The following is an 18,832-nucleotide window of genomic DNA, read 5'->3' as shown; positions in this document are numbered from 1 at the left end:
AAAGATACAAAAGAGCTAAGGATCCTCAGAGAACTTCCCAAGGAGAGGAAAAAACACACATGAGGATGCTAGGGAAAGAGGCCAGCTTGTTGTAGGCACTGAAAGAAGGCCCATGTGGCTAGAGAACAGGCAGTGAGGGGAAAATGGCCAAAAAAAAAAAAAATTAGATCAGTTGACGTCAGTTAATGTCAGACCTCAAAAGCCACGGCAAGTCTTTCAGAATGGATTCTAATTGCAATGAGACACTTCTGAAAGTCCTTAAGAAGCTGTCTGATAGCTGATTTACCTTTTAATTTTTTATAAATTTATTTATTTATGGCTGCATTGGGTCTTCATTACTGCGCGTGGGCTTTCTCTGGTTGCGGCGAACGGGGTCTACTCTTCGTTGTGGTGCACGGGCTTCTCATTGCTGTGGCTTCTCTTGTTGTGGAGCACGGGCTCTAGGTGCGTGGGTTTCAATAGTTGTGGCACGTGGGCTCAGTAGTTGTGGCTCTCGGGCTCTAGAGCGCAAGCTCAGTAGTTATGGCACATGGGCTTCGTTGCTCCCTGGCATGTGGGATCTTCCCGGACCAGGGCTCGAACCCGTGTCCCCTGCATTGGCAGGCGGATTCTTAACCACTGCACCACCAGGGAAGTCCAACTGATTTCCCTTTTAAGAAATGTCTGGTGAAAGACTAGGCTGTTGCATTGGAGATGGAGAGAGATGAATGTATTCTAAGAGCATTTTGAAAGTAGATCCAAAATGTTTTGTAGGTAGCTTAAGCAATTAGTAGACAGTGGGGGCATTAACCCAGCTGAATAAGACAGGGGAGGAACAGGCTTAGAGTTTAGGGCAAAAAAGAAGTGGGGAGAGGAGCTTAGCATTAGAAATCAAGTGTTCCATTTAGGGCATGTCCAGTTTGAGATCCTATGAGATGTTCAAGAGGACATTTCAAGTAGACAGTCAGATATATGAGTCTGGAGCTCAGAGAAGAGGTCTAGACAAAAAACATAAATTTAAGAGTTGTCAGGATATAGATATCACTCAAAGCAATGAACATGGGTGAGATCATCTAGGAAGAGAATGTAGATAGATAAAAATTGGCCTAGGACCAATCCCTGAATAACACCATCAGTTAATTTTGGGGTTGAGAAGAAAGAGGAGAAGGAGGCAGCAAAGGACACTGACTAGGTGTGTCTGGAGAGGATGAAGGAAAATCAGGAGACGTGGTGTCCCAGAGGCTACAAGAGGGGGATGGTTCAAGAGTACAGGCCAACAATAGAAAACAAATTTATGGTTACCAAAGGGGGAAGGGGGTGGGGAAGGGATAAATTAGGAGTCTGGGATTAGCAGATACTGACAACTAGATATAAAACAGATAAACAGGGCTTCCCTGGTGGGGCAGTGGTTGAGAGTCCGCCTGCCGATGCAGGGGACGCAGGTTTGTGCCCCGGTCCGGGAAGATCCCACATGCCGCGGAGCGGCTGGGCCCGTGAGCCGTGGCCGCTGAGCCTGTGCGTCCGGAGCCTGTGCTCCGCAACGGGAGAGGCTGCAAGATTGAGAGGCCTGCGTACCACAAAAACAAACAAACAAACAAACAGATAAACAGCAAGGCCTACTGTAGAGCACAGGGAACCATAGTCAGTATCCTGTAATAAACCATAATGGAAAAGAATATGAAAAAGAATATATATACATACATACATACATATATATATAAATAACTGAATCATTTTGCTGTACACCAGACACTAACACGACATTGTAAATCAACTCTACTCCAATTAAAAGTTAAAAAAAAAAAGAGTACAGATCAACAATGAAGTATGGGAAAGGGAGGCCACCTGAGAGAGTCAATGAGAGGGAGGGAAGGGTGGCAGGGGAAGGCAGAATGGGGAAAACAGGGAGAAAAACACTTTCCTCAAGGTTTATAACACAGTAGGAGAGAGAGAGGCCCTCAAATTAAGGAGGTGGAGAAAGAGCAGGTGCCCAAATAGGAGGAGCTGAGTATAGCAGCAGCTAGACCCATAGTTTCACGCTGGAGCACTGATATATGCCTTTTACACATTCCATTCGAGAAGGTTCCCAATTGATGATAGAGAGTTTACCCCACATATGCATGTAAGAGAGCAGGTTACGTGGAAGACTCGCCATGGATCCTTAGTGGGACATCCTAGACAGTTCAGGGAATATTCCCTGAGGATGCTATGAAATGTATCGGTTCAGGCCTTTTAGAGGCGATGGAAACCACCGAAATGTGGACTTATTGCAAAGCGTATTTATTATGCCTTGTCTTACATGTAGCATCATGTTTGAGTTACACCAAGCAAGGCAAACAAAGAAAACAACGGCCTTTCTTTAAAAAGGGGATACTCCTAATGTGGACATAATTAATTACGACAATTACAGCCGTGGCATGGAACATACATAAGCTCAGTCATACGTAAAACAAGAAGACAGGAAAATAAAGAGCAGCACAGGGATAGAAGGGTGCTTCACGTCATACATCAGTTTCAGTATTAATCACACCCTGGCCTCTGTACTAAGTCTAGGGCATATTATTCTGCAACTGTTGGTGAAAAACCATCTGCAACTTAGTTCCACTTCAGTCCTTATGGAGGAGCTGTTGTTCAGAGTCTGAGAAAGATCCAGGGACACCTGGGCATTAAAGCCACAGAGCCTGAGGAAGGATAGGATTGGTCGTAGGAAAAGTCAGCAACAAAAAGACTAGTTTCTCAGCATAAACTTTGGAAGGAGGCCACAGAAGGAAGAGAAGTAATATTAGCCAGCCCGTGATGGTCAACGGACAAGGAATTTTGTTTTGAGATACAGGGCAGCATCTGAAGGGGCAGAACCGTAGTGACGGGATTGCATTCAGGTCATTCACGGCAAGGACGCGACAGAAGGACTGTTGAACTCACTTTGCACGGGGCCCGGCCGTGCATGATCTGGTGCAAGGAGACGCTCAATCTTGTCCTGTCACAACTGCAAAGAGACTCCTGTCCTGTTCAGAACATGCACAAGTGTCTCCCCTGTGTTTCATTTAGAGTCACAACCCAAGTCCTTGCTACGACCACCAAAGTAGCACTTGCTGTGCCCACCCTAGAAACCCGCACACATACCTCACCTCTTACTCCCCTCCGCCTGGTTCTCTTCTTCTCTCTGCTCAAATCCCCTGGTTCCCTTTGCACTCTCTGTTCCCTCAGCTTGAAATGCTCTTCCCCTCCAATACCTACCTTCTCACCCCCGACTTCTTCAAGAGGCACTAAAGTGTCATCTTCCCCAGGCCATCCCTCTTCCCTGCTTTATTTTATTCTCCTTAGTACACATCACACTCTGATAAACTACAGAATGGAATTACTTATGTTGTTATAGCCTCTCTCTCCACTCTCTCTACCACTGAGAGCTCCATGAAGATAGGGATTTTTGTCTGCTTCATTCAGTGCTGTATCCCCAGTGCCCAGAATAGTTCAGTCAGCATCCAATAAGTATTTGTTGGTAAATGAATAAAACAGAAGCAGCTCTACATATTTTCTAGTAACACGTGACAATCTCCTTTTCTGAAAATCAGTTCCAATGAGAAAAAGATCTTTGCATGAATCACTCTTCTCACTAACATGACATCTGTAAAACTTAAGTTAGATATGGGCTCTTCAACTCTCCATTACAGAAGACATTATATCACAGAAGAAGGGGAAAAGCTGAACCCAGCTGGTGTTATAACTTCCTCCTCACCTGCTCTTTGGAAATACAGGACCAAATTGCTCTCCATTATGACCTCAAAATCTACTCTTAGATATTAGCTTGCTTTACTAGTCTAGATGGTAGCCATTGGTCTCTAAAGCAGTTTGGAATTGGAGCAGCTTCCATTTGGGGAAGAAATCATTGCTGGAGATCTCACCAATAATAACTGACTTTCTAGTGAGATTACATAATTTCACAGAAAATTAGCACTTACACCTGAAGTGGCTTTTTCAACCCCATGTATCGTCTCTCAAGACTCCTTAAAGAAGGAAATCTTCAACTTATCATGCTGTAGAGGAAATGGAATGCCTCTAACAGTTGTCATTGTAGGGGAGAAAGTTTTCACTCTTCCTTTCCAGGTTCTTTGGCTGCCTCGTAATTAAATTGACATAAGACAGGTTAACAGGAGAAGAACAAATTTCGTTTCATACGTACAGGAGATCATAAAATATGAGACTCAAAGAACTGACCCAAGCAGGCCGCGTTTATACCTTTCAGACAAAGAAACAATAAATTTGTGAAAAACTGACCAAAGTAGTTTGGGCTTGGGGTAGTAAATTAGTGAAGAAGTAGCAAGGTTTGTTTATACAGCCATCTCGGCCCTGAATTCCCTATCTCTGGTGTTAAGGATGCCTTCTACCCTCCAGGTGCAGGGAGGGTACGCTTCATATGGGAAATTTATTTCCTGATTTCAGGGAGACAGAGGAAGGTCAGAGTGTCCTTCTTGCACTAGTTGTTTCTTAAGTAACTTTAATTCAAAATAATCAATCTGTTGAAGTGGTATATTTGGGAGGGGCAAATCTTGCTTCCACTCATCAGCTCTAAGAGAGTTTAAAGATGACATGTTAGCTTTCTGGAAATCTTGGCCATTACTTTAAATGGAATAGAAATTCTAATTTACTATTTCCCAGATGCAATCTTAGTGATAATAGGAGAAAGTTTCAGAGGTGTTTTTCACCTTTGAGAACACATGTCTACTGAAACCCATGGTACCCTAGACTCCCATGGACCCTGGCAGGATCTTCCCACCCATAAAGTATAGTCACTCTCAGGGGTCACCGAGGGATAAAGAAGCAGCTTTCTTGTTGGCTGTGAGCTTCATTCCCTATATTGTAAGGGACTGGGGGGGGAGAGGTGACCGATTCTGTAGTCTCAGCTGCCAGAGGAGAGCCCTGAGTGTGTAGTGTCTAGTACATGACACATGTTTGTTAATTGACTTATAATTCATGGTGTGACAGCCCTATAACTCAGCTCTCCTATTCAGTCAGAAATTAACTCAGTAATCAAAGTCATTAAAAGGAGAAGGGAAAAAAAAAAAAAAAAAAACACTACGGTACCAGCCAGATGGTGGGGAAATCAAACACATGAAAGGAAAATGGCTCGTCTTTGAGTAAGACACCCGGCAGCAAAACCTCGTTTGCCTGGTTATATTCCAAATTCTAGCTTGAGCAAGGCTTGTCAGGTTTCCCTAAATTTGGTGTAAACTTTAACCTTTCTTATGAGCTGCAGCAGTGTTGGTCAGATAGACAGACAAGGGGGAAATCTGTCCAAATGGCCCCAGCTGAGTTTGGGCTCTTGGGGGACATGGGTAACTGGGAGGAAGCATGCAGGCTTGATCCTCCTAACCCTTGGGCAAGAGCACGAATGAAAGCCCACATACCACGTGTCTCATCATTTAAAAGTTATAAGCTAATAGACTATTCAGTGAAACATGTTTATCCTTCACCCTTGACACACGTCTCTCTAGGACCTGGACCTGGAGGCCAGATTCAGATTTAGACTTCTTGAGCCCTGGGAATTCTGCAGCTGATGTGGTGATGAGAGGAGGGCCGAGCCCTGTCTATTCGTCTCTCTTCCCGTGGCTGGTTCCATCCACGCCGTAAAGGGCCTCGAGCATAAGTGTGTGGACACTCCACCGCGTATCTGAGCTCTGACCATGCCCCCCAAACAGCCGTTCCTTGGCCACCCTCAGGCCTACAGCAGAAGCCACAAAATCCACCCCTGTGTAAATGGACCCAGGGAAGATGCTCGTGCCAGCCCAGGAAGTGTGCTCAGGGCTGTTTGTGGAGGAAATTCCTGGGTCCCAGGGGTACCATCTGGCATGGAGTCAGGGACTCCAGATGGCCCCATCCCACTGACATCAAGCATTCCTCACCCCGTGGGGAGGGGTGTCAACAGGAGAGAGAGCAGGACCCTCTAAATGTGGGACCCATAGCAGGAGCCCCCTTGCTGGAAGCGAAGGGCCAGACCGGAAAACGTGCTGAGCCCTGTTCCCACCACCACTCACATCCCTTACACACCTCTCTTCATGTCCCCAGCAGCCAGGCCACAAACAGAAACTCTTTCTGGGTATCTCTTTTTTTTTTTTTTTTTTGCGGTACGCGGGCCTTTCACTGTTGTGGCCTCTCCCGTTGCGGAGCACAGGCTCTGGACGCGCAGGCTCAGCGGCCATGGCTCACGGGCCCAGCCGCTCCGTGGCATGTGGGATCTTCCCGGACCGGGGCATGAACCCGCGTCCCCTGCATCGGCAGGCGGACTCTCAACCACTGCGCCACCAGGGAAGCCCCTTCTTGGGTATCTTTTGGTCCATAATCCATAAATAGGTATTGGTGGTCCCACATTTCATTTAGAGCCAGGGACAGAGAGAGGCAAAAATATCCTAAATTCACACTGAGTTGTTTCCCTCCGCGTGTCCTAGCGTCACTGAGGGGTTGGCAGAGACTCAGGCTGGGTTTCCATGCTCTGACTCTGAAATGACCAAGTTGACCTCACGGACAACCCCAGACTCCAAGAGCAGAACCTCAGACCGTCCTCTTAACAACTATATCGTGTTTGGGGAGCTTGCATGCTTGAAGTATTAGCTCCAGTGAAGGGCTATGGGTCTTAGATACCCAAGCAACTTTTACTTTAAGAATTTGAAATGCAGTCTCAGTGTGATGCTTTCTCCTTAACAAAGCAGTACCTTTAAAATATTTAACAACTTGAAAAAGAGAACCGAGCTTGAATTTTCCTTTCAAGCACCAGGGAAATACAGTGTTTCGCTTCTGTCTGAAATTCACCATCTCCTCACACAAAGAGGTTCTCATGGTAAAAGCGATGGCATTTTCTCCACAATTTTCAAATAAAAGATAAAGAGAAAACAGCATCTCAGCCTTTTTGTTGGATCTAACAATAAAGGAATAATACAGTATTGCCAGGGGAGAGCTCTGGTTTTAAGCTCAGAATACAAAAATAGGCTGACAATTTTTACAAAGGAATATTCTCCAAGGCTGGTGGGAAGTGACGTTTCAAGAAAATTATATCACTTAATTACTTGGGGATGTATGATGGTGGCGGGAGCCAGTCCCAGGTGAAATTCTCACAGAAGAAATAGAATTTCACCTTTCCTCCTCACCCCCAAACCAACCCCACCCCCATCTTACCAACCCAAACCCAGCCTTCGGAAAAGGAATGGGAACATCATTTGCATGGTAGCACCTCATGTCTGGAGCGTTCTCCCCACACGGCCCAACCTCCCTTTGCTAACTTTTCCTACAGCTACTTCCAAAGGACCTTCTAGGATGCTGCCCACCTACTCAGTAATAGCTACCTGCACCTCCCTTACTATGACACCCACTGCAATTGGTTTACAACTGTTTTATCTGAGTTCCCTGCCCGATTATACTCTCTGTTACAGCAGAAACCATCTGCATTTTCTTTAATGTTGAAATCTCCACCACTATTCCCATGCTTGGCCCGTAATAAGTCTCATGGAATAAATGAATGAGTGAATTAATGAATGGGAACTTAAGCCACTATGTTGCTGCTCCCAGGGCATTTGAATTAACTGTAATTGAAGGCAAAAGCACTTACCCCTCCTCAAGGAGTCATAAACCTAATGGGAGAGCATGTGGAGGAACGAGGCGCTATAGTGTCAGTACGTTCTCTGGCGTGGCCTATCTGATGGATTCAGGGGTTTTTTTGGCGTGTGGTGGAACGAAGACTTGCAAGATGAAAAAATACATAAAAACCAGAGGAACAGCTACCAGTTAGTGAGCACTTCTATGTGCCAATTCTAATACCAAATGTTAATCTTGAATCATCTTTATTGTCCACATTTTATAGACAAGGAAGTGGAGGCTTGGAGGTTAAAATTGACGACTTTCACAAAGCTACTAGCGGAATCAGGGTTTGAACCCAAATTGGTTTGACCAAAGTCTGAAAACCATCTCAGCAAGTTTCCTGTTAACTAGCACCCCACTGTGATGGCCTAGGATGCAGATGTAGCTGTGGGAGCCCTGGGAGCCCCGGCTCTCCTCAATGCCCCTGACTCTGCCCCTCTTGCCACCTGCTTCTGCCCCCGTGCCATCCACCCATCTGGGGGGCTCTCATTCTCCATCCTCACGGGAGAGGGACTATTAGAGTTTCCAGGCACCACTCAATATGACGTGTTCCTGTCCTGCAGAGATCTCATCCAGGCCACAGCCACACCACTTAAGATTAGAGTAGGTTACCAATGAGTGATAAATAAGGGGAAAATAATAATAATAATAATAATAGGGCTTCCCTGGTGGCGCAGTGGTTAAGAATCCGCTTGCCAGTGCAGGGGACACGGGTTCGAGCCCTGGCCGGGAAGATCCCACATGCTGCGGAGCAACTCAGCCCGTGCGCCACAACTACTGAGCCTGAGGTCTAGAGCCCACAAGCCACAACTACTGAGCCCACGTGCCACAACTACTGAAGCCCGCGCACCTGGACCCTGTGCTCCGCAACAAGAGAAGCCACCGCAATAAGAAGCCCACGCACCACAACGAAGAGTAGCCCCCGCTCGCCCAACTAGAGAAAGCCCATGCGCAGCAACGAAGACCCAACACAGCCAAAAATAAATTAATTAATTAAATAATAATGGGTTAAAAAAATACATGTTTATTATTCTCTCACACAAAAATCTAGAGGTTAAAGTCCACTGAAGACACTGGTGGCTCCCAATGTCTGATATCCAAAATTCCTCCCTTCCTGTTTTTCCATAATATATGTCTTCCATTTCTAAGGCCACCTTGTCCAAAACGTCTGCTGGTGCTCCAGCCATTGCATCCATATTTCAGCTACAGGAAGGAGGACAGGGGAAAGAGAGTGCAGGCCCCTAATACTGCACACTTCAAGGAAACTTTCTGGCCCCTACATCCCAGCCCCCCTCAACCAATGTAGCCCTCATTCAAGTCAGCCACATGCCCAGGTAAAAATCCTGAGTTCTATTACAAACAAGGAGAACAGATACTCTCCGCCTTGACACCTTATCCATGGCTGCCTTTGCTCAGGTACGCATCTGGGCAGCTGTGGCCAGGTGGGAGCCCAAGGAGGGGGAGAAGCCATGTAAGCCTTCTGAAGGAAACCCTCAGCCCTTTCACAAGGGGGCTGGATGACTGCCATTTATTCTGCATGACCTGTGAAGTACAGAGAAATCGTTCTTTTGAAGCCACACCATAGCAGTGGCTGCTTTATAGCCTGATTCCACCACTGTGCTTTTAAGGTGCCCAGCAATTCAGCCTTCTCCTCACGCAAAGTGGAACGTCTCCCGGTCTCTGTAAGATCGGCATGATTCTACTCACACCACCCCCGAAAGTCTTCTCATGCAGAACCATAACCCGGGCACTACCAGCCATTGGTTGGAGAACCAGGCTCGGGATTAAAAATTTGAAATATATTTTTGCAGAAGAATGCACATGAGGATAACGGGAAAAGGCTTTCTTTAGTTTGCACACAAACCGTCTTTCCTGTCCCTTACAATCAGGAAATATTTGTCCCAACATGCTGTTTGTTCTTTCTCTTGCAGGCTCCTGCGGCTGTCTTGTCATGATACTGTTTGCCTCTGAAGTGAAAATCCACCGCCTCTCAGAAAAAATTGCAAATTACAAAGAAGGGACTTATGCCTACAAAACACAAAGTGAAAAGTACACCACGTCGTTCTGGGTGGTTTTCATTTGCTTTTTTGTTCACTTTTTGAATGGGCTTCTGATACGATTTGCTGGATTTCAGTTCCCTTTTGCAAAATCTAAAGACCCAGAGACAACTAACGTAGCTGCAGATCTAATGTACTGAAGGGCAGACATGGTTAATTCTGTCCAACCTTTTAGATGCACAAATTAAAGTACCAAACCCTCTGTGATAATGTTTACAAACTACGTACTAAGGATACAGGCCAGGAAGTCAGGGGAGCAGAAAGAAGGCTTTGGAAGGTTGTTTAACCTGGTGGGAAATTGCTTCGCCCGGGTAGTCAAGACAGTTGACTAGAATGGACAAATTGTTACTCCGTATCCACACCAGAGTGCAAAATGCCTGCTCCGTCAGGTAGGAATTGGAAGGCACGGGGAATATATTTTAATACAAACAAATACTATTTCTGATATATCTGCACATTTGTTGCCACAGGTACCAGAAAATAGAGCTGGAATCATTTTCCTAAAATGATAGTGCATTAAATGAGCATTGATAAAGTGTATCAATGCACTTTTTTAAAGTCATTTAAAGCACACTCTTACTATCCATGCCTATTGGTCAAAATGTATAAACTTCTAAGAGGAAAAAAGAAGAAACACAGTACTTTCAACAGACGTAATTGCTGGGACCACTGAGAAATCGTGAAAAATGATTCTTCCTAGTAAACTTGACGCAGAATGACTCATTGGGGCTGTTGCTTCTAAGTTTTTAGTGTTTTCAAGCACTAATTCCCAATTATGAAATTATATTACATTCTGGGATTACAGCGATATCACTGTCATCTTCGGTTTTGGTCTGTCACAAAAGCATGACTCAAGTCAATTTTTTTTTTTCCTGAATTACCCATGAAATTGATCTGCCGCTAACCAAAGGCCACAAGTGAGCCTAGAACTGACCGTTCCTCTATCCTCCACCTGCTGCCCTCGAGAAAGCGCTCAGGAAGAGGCAGAGAATGACAGAGAACACACCGCCAGGCCCCTCACCACAGCTGCTCGGTACTCAGCCGCCATACAAGAGGTTTTGACAGTGCTGGTTTTAAAAAATACTTTTTTCTCTTTGGGAACAATTTACAAGAAAAAAACAACTGTCTGTCTACCTGAGAAATAACTTGCTCTGATGGTGACCTGCAACCCACAGGCTGACATCAGAACACTCCCTTCGTTTCCAGATGTTAGTCTCTCTACCTTCATTCAGGAAATATATCTGGAGAATTTCTAGAAGTCTCCAAGTCAGTCTAGTGATGAAGAGGATGCTTATTTCAGTAACGGGCTAGTGGAGCCTAGTTCTGGAAGTCTTCACGAAACAGTTAAATACAGAAGCATCTCGTGGTCCCGTCTGCTTCTTCAGAGCAGCTCCTCTAGGAGTGAGCAGGAAAGCACAAGGAACTTCACCGCCAAGGGTAACTGGCCTGAGGCCCTGGAAGTCCCCAGAGTCCCACTGGATCCCTCTCTCTCTTCTCAGAGTTTTGAAAAACTTCTAACACGAAGCTTTCTTCTTCAGAAAACAACTCCCTGGTTGTTCTCTGTTCTGTAAACAGAGATAACTCAGAGTGGCAACTGAAACCTCAGTGACAACCTAATAGGCAAACTAACAATCTTCCTGATGGGAAGTAGAGGAGGACTGCTGACCCCCGCAAACTGGGTGGAACACAAAAATACAAGAAGATGCAACCTGGACCCTCAGAGGACAGCACCTAAGCTGTCCCCTTCTCTTCTCTCAGATGAAACGTTTGTGACACATGGCCTGAGAGTAACACTTCCAAGAGGGATATGGCCAGGACGTTCTCTGTGGGGATCAGAGGCCCCGGGAAAACAATCATCGCACTGTGTCCGACCTCCCACCCCAGGTGGCAGCCACTGTCTCACATTCCCTCTGGGACTCGGGGCCGCCTGCTGGCTGCAGGGTGGCAAACACAACACCACGGTTGGGGGCTCCTTTCCCGGTGTCCGTACACACCCTCAGCCCCCAGAACATCAGTGCTTATTATGCTGTGGGAGAGAACGGCAAGAAGCTGTGAAAGCTGGGTCCTTTGGGGCAGAGCTGGCAGTGGACACGGAACAGGAGGGTGCCTTCCCTCTGTGCTCACTTTACAGTTTACATGTTTTGTGCTCTGGAGGTCCCGTCTACTCCTTCAGAGCAGCTGCCCTCATGTCACTTGACAAGCATTCAAGGTTGATCGCTTTGGCTGGTGACTCACACAGCACACAACCCCGGGGCAATGCCTCTTCTCTCTGGGGGCCCATTTGCAGGGAGAGAGGTGAGATGGGGAGGTCTGCCCGTCTCAGCCCTGGTGGAGGGAGGAGGGGTCCACACTGGCGGCAGCGCCAGGATGAACCAGCTAGGAGGAATACACTAGCCTGCCATTACAGTGGGTATTGTCCCGATCATGTACCTAATGGAAACCCAAACAACTGGCCAGGGAGAGGCTGGGGAGCAGAGAGCTTAACCTCTCTCAATTTTCCTCAACCTTTCCCCTTCCAACAAGACCCAGTATAAGTAAAGAGGGTGATGGTTTAGAGAAATGCTGCTTCAAGAGCAGTCCCAAGCCATCAGCCCTGTTTTTCTAACTGCCTTGCTGCCCCTGACCCCTTCTATCTAGATGTTAGGAGCCTGTGGTATTTGGGTGCTCGGGGTGTGATCTGGTGGTCCTCCCATTCTCAACCCCCTTCATCATGGCTCATGGCAGTCGTTCATGGCTCAGGGCAGATGTCTGCTTCAGCAGATAAGCCCCCTCCTCCAAGTGACAAGGGACAGAGCAGTGCTGGTCAATGTATAGAAGAGGTACCTGTTCCTTGAAGCTAAAGGACAGAGAGAAAGGCTGGGCAGGCCTGGGGCCCTGGCTTCCAGGAGAAAATTCCCACTCAGGAAAACACCCTCTTGCTGATAAAAATGCAAACTCAATAAACTTACACTTTGATTTACAGACTCTGTGATTCCCCCGTACCCCCTTAGATAACCAGACACCCCTGCCGTGTCATGCCCAGAGCTGGGACTCACTGGCCTGTTTGGAAAGTCCAAAGGAGCCCAAGGCCAACTGGATGACCCTGTCAGAAACCTCCAGAAAGTGTCCCCTGTGGGTCCTACAGGACAGTATCACACAATGGCGGTAGAGACCCTGGGGAATAGCTATGGTGCTCTGAAAGCCACCCAACAATTAAAAGGCACACAGTATTGTAAATCAACTACACTTCAATAATTTTTTAAAAGGCACATGTCTTAAAAGGTAATTTCTCTTTACTAGAGTCTTGGTTGGAGGGACTTCGACTCACTCGCAAAGAACAGGATGAGTCGCAAGCTGGGTGTGTCCCTCCCTTGGCACAAGTTCTCTTCTCCCTGTGGGCCAGCAATCCAATCTTGGAGGAGGGGGAGAGTCTCAGGGGCTCCTGATATAGCCTCTGTTCCCTCTCTCCTCCAGTCTGGTTTGTAAGGGGGAGCACAGAGAAGGTGTCTGGACCCTCAAGCAATTCAAGCCCTTGCCCCAACAGAGACACACAGTCTCAGGGCACACAAGCCGCTCGCCTGTCATTACAGCCTCCTCAGGTTCCAGTTTGTCACGGACTTTACCTAGTGCAAAAAAGGGTATCACATCTAATTCACAGGTATGCATTCTAAGATGCCCCAGCTCACTAATTGCACTTAACTTGCCATCCTTTCATTTAGCCAAGGAAAAGGAAGAGTATGGCCTTCACGTGGGGAAGGACCATGTTTGATGCACATTCCTGCCAGACACCCCAGGAGAAGCTGGTGTAGACACTCATCTGCTCCCACATAGGTGCTGCCTTCACGCTGATCTTTGGCTGTCACCCCCTCCCTACTGGCCCTCTGTGGCAGACACTGCTATGCACTCCCCACCCCGTTCCTCTTAGGAACACAGTTAAGGCACGTTTCCCAGCTCCTTTGCAGCTGGAGCCATGGGAGTGAGTCTGGATTGATGGGATACAGGCTCAAGTGACCCAGGCCATTTTCGGGGCTGGTCCTGAAGACCCTCCCATGCGATGCTCCAGCTCTGCCTTCCCCTGGCACTGCAGGCTTGGAGGTCGTGGGATCCAAGTGGCGAGGCTACAAAGCAGAGGCAGTCTTCGTGACCTGCCCTGGAGCGTGACAAGAGTGGTAAATAAACTTTCTGTAGAGCCGCTGAGTTTGGGTGGTTGTTACTACTTAGCCTCGACAACAAAGCCCTGCTCTCCAGGAAAGTTCTGCTTCATGACAGTGAGAAGCTCTTTAAGGCCCTTGAGATACAGCCTGAGGCCAGGTACACCCTCTACCACCACCACTGAGTGGCTCCCCATGCCGTCGTCCTCCGCAAAGCCATGGCCCTCTGGCCACATTACTCATCACGCCCCACCCCGGAAATGAAGACCAGAGAGTGAATTTTCTGCATAAATATCTAATGAGTAAATAAAATACTTTTGCTTTTTCTGGTATCCTTCAGGATTCTTTCCAATGGACAATTAATAAACCCCTTTTCATTCATTCAGAAAGGTTTTATCTTGCACCTACAGTGGATCTAGCTGCGGGTAAGGCATTGAAGATGGGGGGAGGAAATGTAGAGTCAGAAAAACATTCTTTCTTGATCTGTGGTTGAGAGCAGAGAAGAATATCTGTCGATATCCTTATTTCCTTTTTAAAGCTTCAATTTATTATTAAAGACAGAGCTTTAAAATTTGTGCAGTAAAAACTCCACCTAATCAGATGCGATTCCTTAACTACATAAATCCCCCCCCAAATCAACAATTATCCTAGAGTTTCATTTTTCACAAAATATTGCAAGAACTGTGAAATTAATTAAATAATGCCAAGGAAGGTTTTTTAATGTATCTGAAAGAGCCAGGAGGGAGGGGGGAGGCTTCCATCACTGCCCAGGTTTGGGCTGTCACCTGGGTCGTGCCTAGGCAGGCAGCCATTTTCCCTTCCACAGTACCACTTGCCCTTACTTCCCCCTCCTGAGGGGTCAGGGCATTTGGAGGAGGTATTTTTCCACAGTTCTGGGTCAGACGAGCCCTGAGTGAGGCCTCGGGGCCCTGAGCAGAGTCCTTCCTGCAAGGACACTGATGGGAAACCCTCTCCCTGCTGTCAGCTGAGGCTTCACCTGGATGGCAATGAGGGTGACACCCAGGCACTGCCTTCATTTCCCCAACATTCTCTGGTGCTGGAAAAAGATGGTACTTAGTCTAGCAGAGATTCTAGGTTTAATCTAGGTGGACCTCTCCCCCTCCTGCCCATCCCCAGCCCTAGGAATTTTCTAGCTAGTTTGGAGACAAAAGCAAACTTTTTCTTCAAGAATGTATCTGACTCTGTTTCACACCTAAATTAGTGACTACTGAACTTAACATCAGTTTTTAAGTCCACCATTGTCACCCCCTTCTCCCCAAAGCTTATGTGTAGCTACCTGGACTGGGCAGAGGTATCTGGAATACAGGTGAAGAAATGAAACTGACATAGGAGAGCAGAAAAGCAAATAGAACCAGTGAAATATTTCACCCTCCACCCAACACACACACATTAACATGAAACTGGCAACAAGGACCTACTGTATAGCACTGGAAACTATCCTCAATATTTTGTAATAACCTACAAGGGAAAGGAATTTTAAAAAGAATACATATATATATATATATAAAACTGCATCACTGTGCTGTATACCTGAAACTAACATGACATTGTAAATCAACTATACTTCAATTTTAAAAAAAAAGAACTGGGAGCTCTTTCCTTCACGGTTTTTTTTTTTTCCCACTTTCTAGCAAACTTCACAACTGTCCTCCCACCTGCACAAATATGCTATTTCCTTTTTAAAATTCATAAATATATAAATACATAAAGTATATTTATGCTATACCAATTAATCCTCTATTCTTTACCCCCAAAGAAAGAAAACTTCCTATTTCACTTAATATCTTGGTCAGTGAATATTTAATATAGAAAAAAAAAGCCCACTTAAAACATCTTAACCATCGCCATCACACTAGTACACGAGGACGGCCCCAGGGAGAGGCGGATCTCGTGGAAAGCCAGTAGGACCAAGGTTGCCCTTCCCCTCCCTTCTCTTCTCTCCTACACCCTCCTCTGTGTGTATTTGTGTGTGTGTGTGTGTGTGTGTGTGTGTGTGTGTGTGTGTGTCTAAGGCCACATGCCTCTGGCCCGTTTCTCCCTGTACCTCTAATTCACTTTCCTCTCTCTCTCTCTGCATACCAGCTTTCTTTGTTTTTCAAAACAGGAGGGGGAGAAGTCCAGCTCTCCATTATCTGCAGGATCTACATTATCCCCAAGATCCAGAACCAATGAGTGAGAGGGAGTGGGGGAGGGAGGGAAGGAGGGGGAGAGAGAGAGAGAGAGAATGAGTATCAGAATGATGCAGCCCAGCCTCTGCACCAGATGCCCTTGGTCACGTGCCCATCCTTACTCCACGCAACTGAAGAAAGAGAGAGATGAGTCACAGAGGCAGGGAGGGGCTGGGCCCAGAGGATGAGTGTGTGTGTGTGTGTGTGTGTGTGTGTGTGTGTGTGTGCGAGGGGAGGTCTCCTAGAAGAGGATATGAGTTTGGCAGGTACCCCAAAACTACCCATCACGGTCGGTTATGTGATTCTGCGTCCCATACATTCATCTTTATTCCTTGTTATCTTTTAGTGTCATTTCTTGCCTTGTAATGACTGATCAAACTTCCTTCACAATTTCTTTCCCATTTTACTGTTTTCTAAAATCAGAGGGAGAAAGACATGGAGATACATTGAGAGAAAGACGTGGAGACACAGCTTCACTTTTTCTCTGTGCATCTCATTCACAGATATCCCAGCTGACGGAACAGTAAGTGCTTCCTTAAAGGGGGGGAGGGGGAGGGGCTCTCTAGATGATTTCTATGGAAAAGGAAAAGCAGTTTCGTTTCTAGATGTATTCATTCTACTCTAACGTGACACCCTTTTCCCATCCTTTCTCTGGCCTTCTTCACCCACTCCATAGCACATCTATGGCCAAACCCACGTGTACGTAACGAGCCAGGTGAGCCAGAGGGCCTGAGCGGAGATTGTTCTGATCATGTTTACAAACCCACATTTCTCTGCAAGAAGCTCACTTCAAGCCTTCTTATCTCCCTCCTGCCTTGCTTCCAGCTATTCTGTGAATCACATTAAAGTTCTTTATCTCATGAAACACATGCAGGATCAATAGCCATGCTTTCCCGTGTGTGTAATGTCTGCTGAAGAAAGCGGCAGGGCCTGACTCACTATGGGCACGCTTGCCCCCGCCTTGTTGCAGGAGATGCCATATGAAGCCACGAAGCCCTGGCCATTGGGTTCAAGGTGAGAGCTCTCCCAGCCTCACCTGAGGCTCATAGGACATCCACAGAGCGTCCTGTTTTTTGGAGGATTCTCAAAGGAATTTCCTTCCGGTCTTGGTATTAGGATTTGTTGTTCTTCTTCCAAAGAACCATAGTTGGTTGGTTGTTTCAATGGTGGTATCACCACCCCCGCAAACCCCCAAGTTGTTCAGTCACCGAAAAGCCTAAAGCCGCATCTGTGGCTCACTTGTGGCATCTAGGACTTCAAAGATACATGTTGTGTCCTAGTAACTAGCCTTATTCCTGGCTGGATTCGGGTTCCAATGATTTTTAAATTTTTTTAACTGTATTTACCTATTACTTCTACTTCTATTTTATGATATCTTCATGAATTGCATACTACTTTAGAAGTTGCTGTAAGTTTTTTTGAACAAACTGGGATATAAATTTTACAAATCCAAGTCTTTCCATCATGCTAGGACTACAAGGGCTTAAGGAAAGATGTAAATAAAATATAACCCAATCCTCAAAATGCTTTCTCCGTAAATCAATTCTGTTTCATCCACTGTTGAAGCCCTAGAACAATGCCTGATGTGTGCTAAGCACTCGGTAAATTTTTGTTGAATGATAATGGCCGATTTTCAACCCTTCCTTCTGTCCCAGAAACCTGACTGCTTCTAATCTTTACTGAAGTCCCGAAACTCAGTCCCCTCCCTACCATCTTGCATGTACCCTTCCCCTTGGTTGCTGTCTAACCATAAATCTACCAGGGCTTTCACGCCTTCATTTTGGAGGGGGTGGTGACGTTGAGATATAAGGTCTACTGTACTGCCACATCTGCCCAATCTTTTGCCAATAACTACCTACAACACCCCAGAGAAGATGCTGGTACCGATTCTAGTGAATGAATCAAATGACTCGCAAGATATTGATTAAGCTTCAACCACATGCCCTACAGGAAAGACATACAAGGCCTTGGCCCCTGCTCTTAGAACTTAAATCAGTTTCCTAAAATCACTGAAACTACGCTGCCACTGAAATACAGACTATCTTCTCAGTAAGTAAATTCAAATTGAACCAGCTTGTTGAAGCAGGAAAGAGACTTGGTTTAAGCCCAAACTCTTGCTCTCGCCAGTTCTGTAAGGTTGGGGCATCATCTAACTCTTCCTGACCTTTGTTGACCCATCTGAAACCAATCTAAGTATCCCTGGACTTCCCCAGTAGATGAACAGAAATAACAATCATACGAGATTTAATTTCCAAATTTCGATGGCTCTTAATAGTCAGCCCCCTGCCAAAAAGAGAACCAAGGCATTGCTTCCCACCCTGCCCTCCCACCCAAGTCCCTCCTACTTCATTCTGGAAGTTTCTAAGTCCTCCTGTTTCCTCTGCTATCCCAGCTCCCACACCAAGGCAGCTCACAGCCTACCTGCCTCTGAGGCTTCTATGACAAGACTGCTTTCCCAAGGCAAAGGAATTGTTCCCCAGGGACACTCTGCAACCCTAGGGTTCTAGAATGCATGGAGTCTGTGATAGAGAGAGGGCATGGGTGGAGAAGAGCACACTCTGTCACCTGTACCCCCCACTAGCCTCGTTTGTGCCTGGGATGTCACATACCTTTCAGGAAAGCCCAAAACCAGACCTGTAGGCTGAGCGCAACCCAAATGCCACACATGGGATGGCATTCTCTCCCGTCACAAGTGCCTCTTCTCTCCTCTCCAGACACCCAGCTACAAAATTTCCTTCTCTGACCCAACAGATCACGCTTATCAGCTCTTGTCGATGTCTTATAAATGCATACAGAAAGGATCCTAGCCTACGATCTGTCGAGTCAGGGCTGGATCCAAAGCTGCATTATA

At 46.4% G+C, this 18,832-nt stretch overlaps 1 protein-coding gene across 2 annotated transcripts in view; it reads left to right on the top strand.

Annotated features, from left to right (window-relative positions):
- Nucleotides 1–9,802, top strand: part of CLRN1 (clarin 1) — a 38,789-nt gene extending 28,987 nt beyond the window's left edge. For both annotated transcript variants that reach the window (XM_060010090.1, XM_060010089.1), the window contains one exon: nt 9,537–9,802. In XM_060010090.1, coding sequence (XP_059866073.1) covers nt 9,537–9,802 — 266 coding nt within the window. The remainder of the gene's footprint in view (nt 1–9,536) is intronic.
- The last annotated feature ends 9,030 nt before the right edge of the window (nt 9,803–18,832 follow it).

The sequence above is a fragment of the Delphinus delphis genome, chromosome 4, assembly GCF_949987515.2.
Source record: "Delphinus delphis chromosome 4, mDelDel1.2, whole genome shotgun sequence".
NCBI classification, from domain to species: Eukaryota; Metazoa; Chordata; class Mammalia; order Artiodactyla; family Delphinidae; genus Delphinus; species Delphinus delphis.
This window is presented reverse-complemented; position numbering and strand designations above follow the sequence as displayed.